The 17195-nt window shown below is 41.0% G+C and overlaps 1 protein-coding gene across 19 annotated transcripts in view; it reads right to left on the reverse strand.

The window, feature by feature from the left end:
• Positions 1-2145: 2145 nt before the first annotated feature.
• Positions 2146-17195, reverse strand: part of TPST1 (tyrosylprotein sulfotransferase 1) — a 96274-nt gene continuing 81224 nt past the window's right edge. For 10 of the 19 annotated variants that reach the window (XR_006286299.1, XR_006286293.1, XR_006286296.1 and 7 more), the window contains 4 exons: positions 16795-16973; positions 15256-15628; positions 12546-13230; positions 10959-11638 (listed from right to left, as the gene is read on the reverse strand). Coding sequence is in view for 7 of the 19 variants with exons in the window: in XM_043531044.1 (XP_043386979.1) it covers positions 13479-13563; positions 15256-15628; positions 16795-16973 (637 nt within the window). In the remaining 12 variants the exon portion in view is untranslated. The other 9 variants (XR_006286289.1, XM_043531039.1, XM_043531040.1 and 6 more) reach the window with 9 other exon arrangements.

The raw sequence follows: 17195 nt of genomic DNA on the forward strand, positions 1-17195 counted from the left end.
CTCTGTCTCTCACTCTCTCTCACACACACACGCACGCCTATAAATGATTACTTTCATTAAAAGAATATTCATTTTTGACATAAGTAACTTACTCCAACAGCTGCAGAAGGGTATGCTGCACTGCAGTTTGGGTGGACTGGGCCAAGCAAATAACCAGTCTTTGTCAAAAGAGCTTACAGTCTAAAGTCACAAGTGGGTGAAATACAGTACAGAATGAACAAACAGATATTGAAAGGGTATTACTGTTTTTCACACTGCTGGCCATTTTATAAGAGAAAGATCCCATCATGGGCCACGTCCCTCTCCCACCAATCCAGTACCACAATGTATGATTCTCAAAATGTTTCATTCTGCAGGCCAGCATGAAAGACCCCAGAAGACCATGTTCTGAGAACTGCTGTTACACTTCAGGGAACATATTTGATTTTTTTTGTTTTTTGTTTTTAAAAAAGGATTGCTGAACTAAGGAAAGGCGGGCTGCATTATGAACATTAATGGGAAATTTCTCCAAGGATCACATGAAAGAAAGCAGAAGTGGGTGTCACAGATAAGGGAGGGCAGATGGAGAAAATGAATGTAGACAAGGAGAAGCTTGACTCATGCAGAGGGGAGAAAAAAGCCACTACAGATTCAAGTAAGAGAAGACATGGTCAGGGAAGTGGGAAAGGATGATCCTGGCTGCTGCATCATGAACGGCCTGTTGCTGCGATAATACCACCACCACTGAGGTGACACCAGGCTTGTGTCTGACTTGTAATGTGATAATGTCAAAAGACCTACGTCTCACTATTCTACACGCATCCGACAAAGTAGGTATTCACCCACAAAAGCTTATGCTCCAATACGTCCATTAGTCTATTAGGTGCCACAGGACTCTGCCGCTTTTACAGATCCAGACTAACACGGCTACCCCTCTGATACTATTCTACATGTGTTACATAGTGTATGAATGAGGGAAGAGACCCACACTCTGAGCTTTGCTCCCGCAGAGAGGTCAAATTCTCATTTTTCTCTTTCCAAAACCATCAGAAATGGCATCCCTGGTCCCCTTACAGTCAGCAGCTGTGGGAGTAAGGCCAGTTGCATAGCCTTTAAATCAGAACATTGGCATTTTCCAGACTGGGCAGCCCGATGAATGCTTAAGAGGCATGTTTTATTTATGGTGCTTGCCTCGGGGAGAAAAATAGTTAAGATTACTTCTATTCAAACAAAAACAGTTTCCTCCCTCCCTCCCCAACTGCCTTTCATTGACATAGGCTCTAACTTTCACCTTTGGGTCTGAAACCGTCCAGCTCTTACCACAGACGTGAGCGGTGCTTGTTGGGTTGGTTGTGCATGGGGTGTGGGTTTTTTGGTAAATTCCGGTTAAATGAATTGAGCTGCATTTGACTTATTGAGCACATGCAGCTCAGCAACTACCATTAAGCTTCTTGCTCCTAGTTTTAGCATTGTATAGCATGTGGCAAGAGCTGCAAGTGGCTAGGTAGGAAAAGAACTATCAACTGAATTTGAATGAGGTGGTGGGGAGGGATTTGTAAATGTCTAATTGAAACAAGGGCAAACTCTTTCCACCACAAAGTGAGACTGTAAACACTGCATTAATCCTTCTAGTGGGAATCTCCACCACCTAAGTAAGTTTGAACGGGTTGTGTAGTGTCTTACTTCTCACCCATAATCAATCGTCTGTTACACAGAGGACCCTAGGTTCCATCCACTCCCACTTGATAAGCTGGGGAAGGAGGCACTGCAATAACAGAGCAAGGGAAGCATATCTCATGCACAACAGCCCCAACATGGGCATACCAAAGAGAGGAAAGCAGGCCATTGATGTCAATTAGTCATGATGCTCAACAATATTTCAGGAGGTAGTAGTGATTAGTGGGGCAGAGTTCCAAGGCTATGACTTCAGCCACTGAACCCCCCCCCCCCCCCAAGATACCAGAGCTCAAACCAAACACATATTCAGAAAGACGACAACAGGAGCAGCACTGGACCCATTAAGTCAAAGAAAAACCCTACCTATCCTATGAATACCTTTAATGTTTTAGTTAGTGTGTGGCAAGGCCATTTCTGTCTCTACTGTAGATAAAACCCAATAGATTAATACTTTCTTCAAAACTTTCTGAAATCAGATTTTGGTTGAGAGGCTTTTGTGCACATCTATATTTGTTCAGATTATAAAAAAACAAGTTAATATATTTTATTTCACAACAGACTATACATATTTTTTTTCTTTTACACATTAAATGAAATACATAGATTACATAGTTTACATGGAATTGAAAATACATAATAAGACAAAGTGCTACAGTATCCACAATATTAAACTAACATTATTCACAAACTTATTTAAAATGTAAAAACAACCCCACACATTTGCAGACACTGAATATCTCCAACTTTCAATCAGTATCTAGGATTGGTTTTTCAAAGGCATTCAGGATTATAATGCATATAGACAACATCTTGCTGACAAAATGTAAAACATGACAAAATAAAAATCCTTATAAAAGCACTACCTGTAAACTCATACTAAACCTGTGAAAGTAAAATGACCAAAAATTCTTGTCCTGGAAAGTAACATCCATCTGAAGATCTGTATAAAATAAATAAATAGAATTCCCAGATCAGACTCAGCTCATTCACAGAAAGAAAAATGAAACAACCTTGAGCGTTTGTTTTTAAAAATGTTAAACAATTAGAAAATTTAAAGCCATCTGAGATCTCCTCTACAGTGCAAGAGACAATCTAAAAAGCATTACAAAAATTTATTCTTTTTTGAAGCTGTAAGTAACTATATAGATCAGCATAACTACAAGGCTCAGTACTTCCAGTGATTACTTAAAGCCACCTGTGTCCAAAGTGTCCCGGGCACTAGCTCACAGAGGCTCTGGATGTGTTGGGAGAACTTCATGCTATATTCTGTGCTTTGTATCATTGCCCTTTCTGGCTGGTGATCAGTTGTATGACCCAGTACTTCTGCACTGAGCTTTGCCACCCAGGAAGCACAAGGATCCTAAGCACAGGATATGGCATGAAGTTCTTCCAACACATCCACAAACTCTAAGCGACCTTGGCTGAAACTCAAGCAGGGGAAACCCTGCCTCCATGGACATACTTCAGTCTAAATCTGATCCATTTCACCCCCAAACTAACCTGCATTACCTTTCCACTGAATGCATCTGATGAAGTGAGCTGTAGTTCACGAAAGCTTATGCTCAAATAAATTTGTTAGTCTCTAAGGTGCCACAAGTACTCCTTTTATTTTTGCAGATACAGACTGACACAGCTGCTACTCTGAAACCTTACAACAGAAGAGACTCACATTGGCAACCAGGTGCAGACAACCCAGATTAGCCAAGCTATCCACCACCAGGAACAGATCCACCGACAGACTTCACAGATGCTATGATGGAGACAAACGTTTCTTTGCCTCCGGCACTACCACAGCATGAGAATTCAAAAAGTCTGTATGATGCAAACTATCAGCTTTGGCATGAGACTTTCACCACCAGTGCATCTGACTTCCCTATCATGTCATTTTCCCCAGGTCATCCATAAGCCAGGGTGACCTGTGAAGATAAAGCTGGGGGAAGAATGTGCCTCGTTGACCACTATTGCTGACTGAGGCCAAAAGATCATGACCTGCCACCATGTTTATAGAATCAAGTCCTAATTTAAGATGAACAACAACAGGAAGAGACACACACATATGATGTAGTCCTCAGGATCTGGCAAGTCCACCACTAAGCCCCTCAGAATCCCCAAGTATGGGCATCCTTGGTCTAACTTCTTTACGTTACTAAAAACAACCTGCAAAAACTATGAACTTGCTTATGTGTAAATTGATGTCACTTCTAAAAAAATTACTAATGCTCTATAGGGAGTAAAAGGAGAGTGGTGAAATAAAGGGAGACGCAACAGAAATAAGATGACACTGTCTTACTCAAGGACACCTCTTCAGTGTCTCTATAGCAACTGCCAACCGATAACTTCCAGGGATTTTTTTAATTAAGGTGTATTCTGGCTCTCACTGTAGATATTGAAACTCCTGCATACAAGATAAACTTCCGAAATCTAGAGCATTTAAGTAGACTATATATGTATGATTTAGAGGTTAGAACAAAGAGCAGGGAACAAGGAAGAATCCAGTCACAGTCATTACCTCCATGTGTGTCCTCAGGCTAGTCACTTGATCTCCTTATGCCTCTTAAAGCTGGAAAACTGGAAGGGGGGAGGAGGGGAGCAGTATCTCACTGAAATTGTCATTCATAACTAGAGTGGGGAAATAAGTTCTGAAATAAAAAACCCTCCCAGTTCCAGTGTTTGTAATAAAAAGTGCATGCTAAAAGCACTGGGAAGGATGCATTATAGAAAAATACATCAGAACATAGATATTCAGTCATGAAGCATAAAAATATATTGGAAACCGTAAACAAGAAAACTGGTCAATTTCTGCCATGACTTTTACAGGGTATAAATCAGGATAATTTGCCCCCAAAAGTTTCAGTAAAATTTGATTTATTACTGTTTAACACAGTAACCATTTAAAAAAAAATAACCTTAAAGTACCACTAACCCTTTGAGTTTAGCAAAGTGTCTGTGTTAAAATGGCACTAAAGCTAGCCAGGCTGTGTATTCAGTAAAATTAATGCATCCTTGGATACACAGGAGGCTTTGGCTCTTACTTTCAAGGACTTGTATTACCCAGCTCCACTATGCTGACTGCTATGTCTTGCGGTTTAATCAATCGTCTTTCTAAGCAAAGGTTTGTCGAAATACATTTCAATTAGATTGCCAAGTACATGGTTAGATCCTCTTTAGGGACTTGCTTATTAAGAATCAAGGAAGAGTTCCTGTAAATAACAGACTGAACTTTGTATTTGTTGGAATGCTTTCAGGTTATGCCTATTTGTCTAAAATGGGGGGGGGGGGGAAGCATATAAGCTAAAGCAAACCTCACTGCAAGAATCCAGAAACCAATTGCTGATGATCATGACAGAATTACTTAATTCAATGGAAGTTTTCCACACATAACATTCCTAAACACAGGAGAGACATGCTCTAAAAAGCATTCCCCTGGCAAGTGTTCACAATCATTTTCATGGGTTAGCATTAATCCAATTAGTCCCAAATATCCACATGCTCGTCTGTTCCACGCATCTGAATCTTCTGAGACTCCAGAATGGATGATTAGTTGAACTATATTTTACAATTGACCATATACGGAATATTTTAAGTGTCTGTACCAGCCAAACACACATACATGAGGATACAGAATGTTCAGTTTCTGCAGCATATCTTGGCTAACTACGTTCAAAAGGAAAATTGTTACTGAAGAAAGTCAGTGATCAAGATTTCAAATAATGTTGACATACACAAGCAATTTAAATAAAATAGGGATAGTCTATAGTCTAGGGATAGGTTTGAGCACAAGGATAGGGAACCAGGATATCCTGCATGCTCACTCCAGCTCAAACACGATCTGTGGACTTGGACAAGTCATTTAATCTACCTGACTCAGTTGCCCTATCTGTAAAACAGAAAGGCTAGCTCGTGACATGAAACGGCTATTGTGAGAATTCAGTTGTCAATATTTGTAAACTGCTTTGAAGGTTAAACACCACTACTCAGGGCTATGTACTTTAATTATTTTACATGCACAATTCCCACTGACAGTAACAGGAGTAATGCATGTGTAGAAAGAAGAGACCTCGAAATGTCCATACCAGGCTCTAAGAACTACATATTTAAAAGTCACAATAGCACATTTAAAATTCAGTCTGAGTCTGATCCAGCAAAGCATTTAAACACATTCTTAATGTCAAATATATCCCATCAAAGTTTATAGGCTTGTTTGCTGGATTGGGGCCTACATGAATTACATTTTAGACACATTTACCCCCTTTTGAATTACACTGCAAATGTAAATTGATACTTCTGCTCATTCTCAATGACCCAGCTAAATATTTATAGAAAAGACCTAGTATATAATAACTGTGTTAACTAAAGGAAAGATAAGAAGTCTAGAAATACAAAATTACGGTCAATGCACCATTCTTCATTTATGCCCTCAAACAAATGCACACACCATTTACTGTGGATTTTTGTGCAGCTCAGTTTAGATACATTGAAATATCTTTCACACACAACACTGATGCTGGCTATGTGGAGGGCTTTAGGGTTCATAGGTGTCCCCTGTGGAAAAAATAAATTATAAACGTCCTCCCTGAGTGTCTGGCAAGAGCGTCCCCAAGCCCCTGCGCTAGTCTCCGCTCCAGTGAGTGCTTGAAGCCGGGAAAGCCAAAGTAAGAAAAGATGCCTACCTACAGCTTTCAGGTTAATGAATTCATTCTTTGTTGTTACTAGATTGTACAGTATTTCCCTGATAGACTCCCTACATCTCTATACAATCTGTCAGGGCGACTCCAGGACATTTTTGCTGTGCAAATCTGAATCTTATTGCTTCTACCGTTGGTAATACTTAAAAAAAAGTTACATGCTATATTGAGTGTAAAGAACAGATCAGGAACTAGGTTTCAAAACAGTTTACAAAAACAAATCAAGGGTCTCAAAGGAAAAGCAGGAACAGAGAAGGGCGGAGGGAAAGAAGTAAACTGTGCCAGTGGCTGTTAGCCAGTCTGCATCATTAATCAACAAAGATGCCAGCACCAGGGGAACAAAATCTCTGCACCCATGAGACAAAATGTATAATTTATGTCCCAAAAAATTCCAACTATTAATTACCACCTATTTAAATCCACTATTTAGCTGCCTGTACAGCTAATGTGTTCTGCACTGTATCATAGCCAGGCAACCCTCATGTAGTATTGTGGTATATAGGCAAAAAGGGCCATTATGAGCAGCACAGGGAAGGCTCATTGTCTCGTTTTGTTACATTCTTAGGTCCTACGAATCTGTAGTTACCTTTCAAGAAGCAATTGTCAACTAGCTGGGACACTAAAACATACCTTCCTTAAAGTAAAATAAACCTCATCACATTCCGGGCGGGTGCCTTTCATAGATATAACATTTTAAAATGTACCACTTTGCACTTTTAATATTAAGCTCTCAAAGTACGTCACAAAGATGAGGAGGTATCGTTATTCCCTTTTTACAGATGTGAAACTGGAGCATGAAGAGGTTAAGCAACTTGCCCAAGGCCACACAACAAGTCAGCTGGAAAACCAATAACAGGATCCAGGTCTCTCTTTGCTCTGTTCAAACCACTAGCCAATGTATATACAGAGGTTTTTAAGAGACTAATAATTTTAAAGCAAATATTTGGGCATGCAGCAACCTAAAAAATAATTAAACAGAACTCAGTTCTTAACAATTTCTCTCCCTTAAGTCATCACAATTAGCAGAGATTTCACTGTAATCCAGCTTTTGCAATTTGCACACTGAAAACAATTGGAAGGTTTACATGAAATATTCCACTCACTGTTAGCAGGTTCCCTTCGGCATCACTGGAGAATGAAAAAATTATAGTCATCCTCTCCAAAGATGCTGTTAAAGATGCACCATACTTCTAGGTATGTACATTTGGAGGCTAAACAGGCTGCACTTACTGTTCCTCTGACAACAGGCAGGGCAGCATGACGTTCATAACAAAACGATGTTGATGACATGAAGCAACCACATGATCCATTTATCAGAATGATCAGAGGCCCTGATGTTTATCCAGATAAGCGAGAGATTCTGCACAGGAAATATACCTTACAAGTGTTCAGATACTGCCGTGACAGAGTGGTATAAATACTCAATGTCTACACTTTAATGCTGCAGCTGCACTGCAACAGCACTTCAGTTTAGACACTACCTACACCGATGGCCTAGGTAATCCACCTCCCCAAGAGGCAGTAGCTAGGTCAACAGAAGAATTCTTCTACCGCTGTCTATCCTGGAGTTAGGTTAGTATGTTTCTCAGGGGTGTGGATTTTTCATGCCCTGAGAGATGTAGCTATGCAGATGTAAGTTCCTAGCGTAGACCAGCCTTTAGACTAGGCAGAAATAGAGAAATAGGCAGATAGGCGGAGAGATGTGCAGGGACATAACTGGATACAGACAGGGTGTTTAACTAATGGCTTGTCTACACAGGGACATCCAGGAACAATTAATTTGAATTAGCTAAAATTGTGAATATGAAGTGGACTAGTTAAACCAAATTAAAATCCTGCAAGAACCTCTTCATTCAAACTTGCAATGGCCTTAATTCAGTTTGGAAGTTAACTGAATTACGGCCACTTTAATTCTGAATAACAGCGCCCACAAAGAGATTTAATGAAGTTTAACTAATCCACTTTAAAATCACACCTTTAATTATCGGGATGAATTTTCCTGGATGTGCCTGGATATAAGCCCTAAGAGAGGTTCTAAAGTCATTGAAAAAAATTCAGTGTTATGCAGGTGTCTGGAGTCATTATACAACTACACATCATTCATTAAATATATATGAGGGTTAGCTGATCAGTGTTTTGTTTTGTTTTTTCAAATTTAGAACTTGCAAAATGTGATGGTATCCGCCAAGAAAAGTTAAGTCAATAAAGTTATTTAAAGCAGTTATCGGAGTATACTCCCCTGACATCCTCCTGCACAATTCTTCTCAGTTTCTGTCAAAAAATGAACACATATTAGGCAGTAACAACATCTAAATCATGGTAAAAGATTTTGTTTAGAACAAGTCCAGCCAATAGCAATATTGTCAACTCTCACAAATTAAAATCACAAGACACAGAAAGTATGCTCATAATGAAAGCACAATGGTTCTTATGTCTGGGCTTTTCTTTAAACTGGACTTAAAGTTTTCAATGTCTGGTAGAGAATGTGGTAGGCCTTTAATTAAGATACAAATGATAAAAGAACAAGTTTTTCTTCCTCCTGTCCATTTCTTTTTAATATAGTGAACCAGAATAAGTTGGCATGTAATCTACTGGCACAAATGTTAGTGCCAGAATATTACCTCATGGAATAAACATGATCAAAAAGAAAAAAATCCCCCTCATAGCTTCTCTTGTGAACTTTCTAAAATGTGATCAGAAGATAGTCAAGCCCAAAAGTATGCTTTTAATCACTGCAGCTGAGATTCCCATTTCTGTCAACAATGCTGAAAGTCAGACCAGAGCAATGTCCCATTTATACAAAGACATGAGAATTGGGCAAGCATCACGGAACTACCCAGTTCATGATGACTACTTAGTCATTAAATAAAGCATTTCTCCTAACAAGAAGCTTAGGCTCATAAGTTTCATATTTTGGATCTGAAGGAGGCTGTTTAGTAAAAAGTTCTGTCTGTGACTTAAGGATCCCTTCCCCTACAAAGAAACCAAAGTTGAGGAGCCAGCTGACAAGTGAAGGACTCATTCAAGTCTTCACTCAACTTAGGGCTTGTCTACACTACAAAATTTAAGTCACTTTGTCTAATTCAACCTCAAGCCTCCGGATTAAGTCAATTGTGCGTGGCCACACCATGCTCATTGTCCCGATGGAGTGCGCCCTCACTAGCAGCGCCTACATCGATGCACAAAGCAGTGCACTGTGGGGAGCTATCCCAAAGTGCAACTTGCCACAGTGTGTTTTGGGAATTTTGTGCAATGCCTCATGGGACCAAAATGTTGCAAGGGAGAATGGGAACAGTGCGTCGGCATCCCATGATGCACCGTCCTCCCTCCCTCCCATCAATGGCAAACAACCCAGCGGTTTTCACACCTTAAAACTGCCGCGCGTAAGCCATAACCCCAGAAGCATGGAGCCTGCTTAGTTGTGCACTCTTGCTGTGAGCATCTCAAAAACCTCACGCTTCTGCCTGCAGTATTTCCAGAGCCGAAGTAGGGTCCGCCACGCGGAACATCGCAATGTCCTGCAAGCAGCCCTGCTGCAAGCCACTGAAAATTTAAAAAAAAAATAAAATAAAAAAAAATTTACAGTTGGTGCTGGCAGTCACAGAGCAGCTACACTCTGTTGAGCATCGTTTCTGGTCCCGTGAAACAAGCACCGACTGGTGGAAATGCATCGTTTTGCAGGTATGGGACGACGAGCAGTGGCTGCCGAACTTTCAAATGCGGAAGACCACCTTCCAGGAACTTTGTGCAGAGCTTTCCCCTGCCCTGCAGTTCAGCAACACAAAAAGGAGAGCTGCTCTGACAGTGGAGAAGCAAGTGGCGATCGCTGTTTGGAAGCTTGCATGCCAGACAGTTACCGGTCAGTGCAGAAACAATTTGGAGGAGGTAAAATCAACCGTGGGAGCTGCTATGCTCCATGTGTGCAGGGCTATTAATTGACTTCTGCTACGAAGGGTAATGAGTCTGGGAAATGTGCAGGACATAGTGGATGGTTTTGCCGTGATGGGGTTCCCTAATTGCGATGGGGCGATAGATGGCATGCATATTCCCATCTTGGAACCAGACCACCTTGCCAGAGAGTATATAAACCGACACAGATACCTATTGTTATCCTGGGGGTAACAGCAGCCTACCCCTTGCTCCCATGGCTCATGAAGTCATATACCAGCTGTCTGGACAGCAGTAAGAAACGGTTCAGCTATAGGCTCAGCAAGTGCAGAATGGAGGTTGAATGTGCCTTTGGTCGTTTAAAAGGGCACTGGAGAAGTTTACTAACCAGGTTGGACCTTAGTGAAGAGAACATCCCCATGGTTATAGCTGCCCTTTGTGTGCTCCATAATATCTGTGGGGGGAAAAAGGGGGGGAAATTTTCCGCAGGGGTGGACAGTTGAGGCAGATTGCATGGCAGCCATTTTTGAAGAGCCACACACCAGTAAGAAGAGCACAGCAAGGGGTGCTGCATATCCGCAAGGCTTTGAAAATCCGTTTCAATAATGAGTCACAGTAATGTGAGCTGCTTGTCTGCACTGTGCTTTCCCAAACCTTCACCTGCCTTGCATCACTGTCCCTGCAAAGCCAACCCTCCACCCACTGCTTCTACTCAATAAAGAACATGTATTTCTCAAATCCATTTACTTTATTTAACAAACATAAGTAAAGAGGGAAAACAGAAAAAAAAAGTTAGCCTTGGGGAAAAGGGGTTGTAAAGTTGGAACAGGAGTAAAATTTTTAGCTGTTTAACATAACACTGCATTCTAGACCATTAAAGATCTGTGAACGAGCATTTTCTGTTCCTTGTACCCTCCTCCTGAGATAAGTGAAAGGGATAATGGACTTTTCTCCCATGACTAATGGAACGCTTGGGGGAGGGTGATTCTGTGCCAGGCAATATTGGCTGGCTGTCCACCAGAGTCTGCAGAGGGACTCTACCCTCCTGCTTCTGTTCCTGCAGTTGAACCAGATGCCTCAACATGTCTGATTGGTCCTTCATAATCCAAAGCATCTCATACTGCGCTGCACACTCTTGCTCACTGGAAGCTTTCCTGCTCTTCATGTCCACGTCTAACTTCTCAGACAGTTAAATTCCTCCACGCTCTCAGCTCTGTCTCAGCTGTCCCGGAGGTGTTCATTATCCCGGTGAGCATGTCCTCCCGTGTTCTCTTTCACCTCCTTCTAATCAGCGAAAGTCTGCTTTCAGGTGTTGATGACATGCCAAAGGACACATTTCCAGCCGGGGGTCAGTCATGGGAAGAAAGAAAGGAGCCATTGTACATGCATAAAATGTTTCCATAGCAAAGCTGTTTTCATTAAAAAAAAAAAAAAACAAAAAACACAACAACCCACTTTTATTACACTAGGTGCAAGCCATAACAATCAAAATCCAGAACTGTGCGTTTTGCTGTTCCAGCCATGGTGAATAGCCCCCCCAAGTCATGGGTGACCGCACTTTCAATGAAGTTTATGGCAGGCTCATGTCGGAAGCAGAGGTAGCTAGTCAAACAATGGCCTTTCCCCATAGCACCACGGGAAGCTGTTTACAAACAGGGCGGGGTGGGGGGCATTTTCACTCTCAAATTGCAGAATCTCACATGTGGGGCCCCAGTCCTTTATCAGCCACTTAAACTACTTGTCAATCCATGCCGAGAACAGTAAAGGCACATTAGCGGCCATGTGGTTTGGCGATCCGGCATCTGGGTTGGGGGAGGAGGTCTACATGCTCTTTTTTCCCCCCCTTGTAAGAGCACTTTTACTGAGAACTTCCACCGTTTCCCCTAGGTGACCCTATGTGCTAACTGTCTCCTGAGGGTAACAGAGGCGGAAAGGAAGGAGATGCTGCAAGCGTCTGGGTATGTACCCAGTCTTTATGCTGCTATGCTGTGTACCACAATGATGCCAGCAGAATTAATTCAGGAGTTGCATGGGGAAGCGTCCTACCATGGTGGAAGAAATAAGACTGCCCTGCCCAGAAATCTTCTGCAAAGGATTGCAGAGTACCTCCATGAAAGTGTCCTAGAGATATCCATGGAGGATTCCCGGACTAGCCCAGTCCACATAAACAGTCACTTCCGGGGGCCACCCTTTGCATAGCTGGAGCAGCCTCTTGTAAGCAGAGAGCCACAGCACCTCACTTTTTCTTCACAGTAAATATGCAATGTGTGCGCCCGCTAAAGTTTAACTGGACTTTGATTGTAACTGTATACTCACCAGAGGTGCCTTCCCCGGCCTCATGGTGGGTCACCATGATGTCCTGCATCCCACAGGGCTCCAGGGTTAAAAATATTTCCTGGCTCTTGGGGAGAATGGACCCACCGCTCACCTATCTCCCATTCTCCTCCTCTTCCTCATCCACCATATTGTCCTCCTTGTTGTCCCTAGACTCACACACCTGTGATGTGTCCATGTTGCTTGTGGGGGAACTGGTAGGGTCACCCCGAAGAATCGCATGCAGCTCATTGTAGAGCTGGCATGTGTGGGGTTCAGCACCAGAACGACTGTTTGCCTCCCTTGGCGAAGTTCTTTTATTTTCACACGGCACTGCTGTGTGTCCCTCATGTAGCCCTTCTCCCCCATTCCATGAGCTATCTTTGCATAGATGTCAGCGTTTCTTCTGCTGCATCAGAACTCTGCCTGCACAGACTTCTCCCCACACAGCGATGAGATCCACCACCTCCTGTGCAGACCAGGCTGGAGCGCGTTTGGGGCATGTAGTCTCCATGATCAGCTGTGCTTAAGCTGGCATGCTCCCAATGCTGATCAAACAGGAAATGGGAAATCAAAAATTCCCGGTGCTCTAGCAAGGGAGGGGCTGTTTCCTGTGTACCTGGCTGCAGTGCAGCAGAGTTGAGAATGATCTCCAGAGCGGTCACAGATGAGCATTGTTGGACACCACCTGGAGGCCAATTAAGTCGAATTACACAATGCTGCGTCTGTACTACCTTGAAGTCGACCTATGAAAATCAAATTAAGTGCTATGCCTCCCATAGAGGTGGATTACAGAAGTCAACATTAGAGGCGACTTAGTCAGCATAAAGAACCCGGTAGCGTAGGCACATACATTAACAGGTCAACTTAAGGTGGCTTCCTTCGACCTACCTCTGTAGTGTAGATCAGGCCTTAGTGAAACTACCTTGGTTAGTTTCATTTGCCATTTCTAGATTGTTTCCGTTTCAGATTCTCATGCACTAATAGGTTGGTGTTGTTTTTCTCAGACTGAAGGGGAATCCTAACATTTAAAAAAAGATTCAACTAAATTTAAAAAAAAAAAAAAAAAAAAAGGGACAAAATCTGTTTATCTCCCTTCCCCCTTTTCCTTTCCAAAACATAAATTCTAGTCCTAAACCCGAGCACTTGACAATGTTCCTTTACAAAGATACAAAGTCGTGAGCCCCCCGAGTACAGCCTTATAAAGAAGAGATTACAGTAATCTCTTAAATTAAACAGTATGAATGAGGGCTAATCAATTTTTTTTTGTTCAGACCATGCTATTCAAAGATTCTTACTGAAATTCTTGATAAACATTTTACATGCAAGTTGCCTTCCCAAAGATCTTCCGGGTCAACAAATTAGATTAATCAACCCAATGAAATGTAACACAGCAGCCTACAATTTACATAAATATTTCCAAGATTAATTTTGAGGCCAACCCAAGTGACTTTCCTGAAATAGTGGAGATGATTTGAGATACTCCATATTATAGTAATATTTCTAGGATTTAAATATATTCCTACATTTTGGATAAAATGATGTATTTGAGCTTTCAAGAGAGACATTTACAAATTTCGGTATTTCAACTATCGCTTTCAGGGAAGAAAGATGATCCTGGGATAGCCTCTTTCAGTCTAAAAGGAAATCTGCTACAGAGACACATTAGCTGGTAGCTGGAGAAATCTTTAAAGATTAATTACAAAGTCAACAATTACACTTCTTATTGCTACAAACAGGGATATTCATCATGTAACTTAATTTTTTTTTTCAGGGCTTGGCTTATAAAGGCTCACCATCCAGCTTCCATTTCAGAATCACGTGGAATCATCATTGGATCTGGAAGAGTTAAGTTTACAGTAATTCATATATTTGAGTGCCCATTTTATCTTTGCTAATTGGGGCATACCAGTAGGGTTCTCCCATTTTCCAAAAACCTTTCCAAATGACCCATCTGTATACAGCTTCTTTTTTGTAGGTGTAGTAAACATTTAGAATTTCTAATGCTGAGAACAGGCTTTTTGTGAATTGTAATTTGTCCTAAATGTATTAAGGAATGTAGCCTGAATTTGTTAGATGTTCTTCTGGTCATAAAAATGGAAATAATTGAACTATTATAATACAGATTTGTAATGCAGAGTCTCAATAAAGCTATTTTTTGAAAAATTGAAATAATCACAACCAACATTAACATTTAGGACATTTTTCCCTTATTTATTTAAATTACCAGGTATTTCTGAGTTGCATTATCAATATCTTTGTACCGGAGTGGTATTTGGCTTTATAGAGTGATCAATCTAGCAGAAGTGACTAAAACCATTACACCAGCTGGTAAAATTGAAGCCACAGATGTTCTCAAATGGTGCTAGTACCACCAGGAGCCATGACTTTGCTCCAAAGTGAGCGAAAGTTGCACTGTCCACTTTTCAGACCCTGCTGTTACAGAAAAGGCACCAAGCAGGTGGGGACCTTTCAGAAGGTGTCAAGTTAAGATATCTGAGCCAAGAATCTTGTTTCAGGCTCGTTTTTTCAAGACGTTATCATGTAACAGGTTCCCATTTGCTGAACAGCTAAGCATTAGCCAACATTTCAGCACGTCGATTCCAGTGCATCTCAGCAGCAATGCATTTCCAGAGACATATTGCAAAAGATAATATTAAAAGCAATTGTTGTCTAGAAAAGGCTTTTTATGCACTTTCTGAAAATAACTCACCACCAAGTAATCTTGAATTCATAGATGGGGCGCTTGCAGTAATAATGGTTTATCAGATGTTTATCACACACACCAATGCACTGATGATCCACAGCAATTCCCTTGTCTGACAGGTCTGTCACAATACAGTGTAGAAGATCGTATACATCAGCTACAGCCTCCCAGGGGCCAAAAGATACATCTACTTCACAGTGATGTTCAAACAGTTTTGTCTCACTTTCACTTCTTTCAAAACGTAGAGAGTTGAAAAGTGGACACTCATATGGGGTGATGGGCATTTCTTCCTTGAAAACACAGATCTTCAACTTTGCAAATCTTGCTTTTCTCTGCATGGCTCTAAGCTTAGCTATTTCAATTATCCGTTCCAAGTGTTCTAAACAACAACAAAAGTAACAAACAGTGAATGTCATGTGAGGAACAGAACACAATGTTTTCATGTGGAATCTAATTACTGCATCAAAGTGGCATGAATTATTCTTAAAACAATGCCAGAGGCAACAAAAAATATACTCAAGGGTTGCCTGCAGTTAGATATGGCCTACAATAATGAAATTATCCATATTCATATTGAGAGTTTAGTGTCTGTGATATTGATTTTATATCTTGTGTATGTATATACCCCTACTTTAAATTCCAGTTATACACAACCTTATGATTGCAAGCTTTATGACAACTGCTTGAGCAGTATGCCAAAAGTTCAAGTTGTGAAATAACCAAAGAATCACAAGACTGGGAAAATTCCGGTTTTTTGGTCTTTAAGTTAGGTGTGAAGTCACATGTATGGCATTATTCTCTTCAATTCAAGGCCGGTCTCATACTAGGGTATTTTTAATATAAGCCGTGTTCAGATAAGATCTGTTGGTAATGCTATTATGTGCCTACAAGGAACAATGCAAAACACAGTAGTTTTGCTATTGTCTCAAAAAAATTGATTCTGTCGTCTGTAAGCTCTTTGAGGCAGGGCCTGTTTATTGTATGTCCATAAAGTATTTAGCCCATTTAGGCACAATACATGAAATAATAAATAGCTGTTGAAACATTTCCTAAAGACCTTGAACGCACAACCTCTTACGCAAGGAAAGAGATGCAGGCCTCAAGAGAACCACCAATGCAGATTCAAAGAAATAGTTTTGTTCAAGAATCTCTTCTCACACTTTATGGGCTTGATCCTGCTCTCATTCAAGTCTAAGGAAAAACACTCATCACCTTGAATGATGCAGGTGGAAGTGCTGTGTGGGGGCTTCAAAGATGTCAAGAGCTAGGATGTTAGAGCGTAACTACCCAAAAGCAAAGCCAAAAACTGAAGCTTGGAAATGGAAATCAGAAGCCTAAATAAGTTTGAGGATCTGGGTCAAAATTACTCCAGTGTATAGGAAATAGCATCAGAACCGCAGGACTTTCTTCCTGTTCATGAAAACCCCCTTTGCGTATTTACCTCAGAACACTTAACACTATTAGAAAGTAAACTCAGTCTTTTGAGCATTATTTATACTACACATACCAAGATACAATATACATTGTCAATATTCTTTAGTTTACCTTTGTAATATGGCATTAAGCCCAAGAAAGCTTGTCTAACTTTTTCTCCTTTAAGAGGCTGGACTTCCTCTAGATTGTCCAGCAATGGTCCTATGGAATAATATTGAGCTTCCTTGTAAACTGACCTCACCCGTTCTCTCGGTGGCAGGTCACCAGATCGCAGAAAGTTAAGTATGTCTCTAAACAGAAGGGGGGGAAATATTATTCAATAACAAGTCTTCAAAAAAATTTTGGGAAAAAAAAACTTAATTGTTAATCTGACATGAAATGGAGACACCATTTTACTCAGTCCAGCAATTTTCAAATTCAGAAGGTAAGCAGCAGCTCTCATTCTTATATGAACTGTGAACTCTATTTTCAAATGCACATTTTGAGTTGCATTTGGCATTTTTGAGCCTCCA

The sequence above is a fragment of the Chelonia mydas genome, chromosome 17 (genome assembly GCF_015237465.2).
Source record: "Chelonia mydas isolate rCheMyd1 chromosome 17, rCheMyd1.pri.v2, whole genome shotgun sequence".
NCBI lineage: Eukaryota > Metazoa > Chordata > Testudines > Cheloniidae > Chelonia > Chelonia mydas.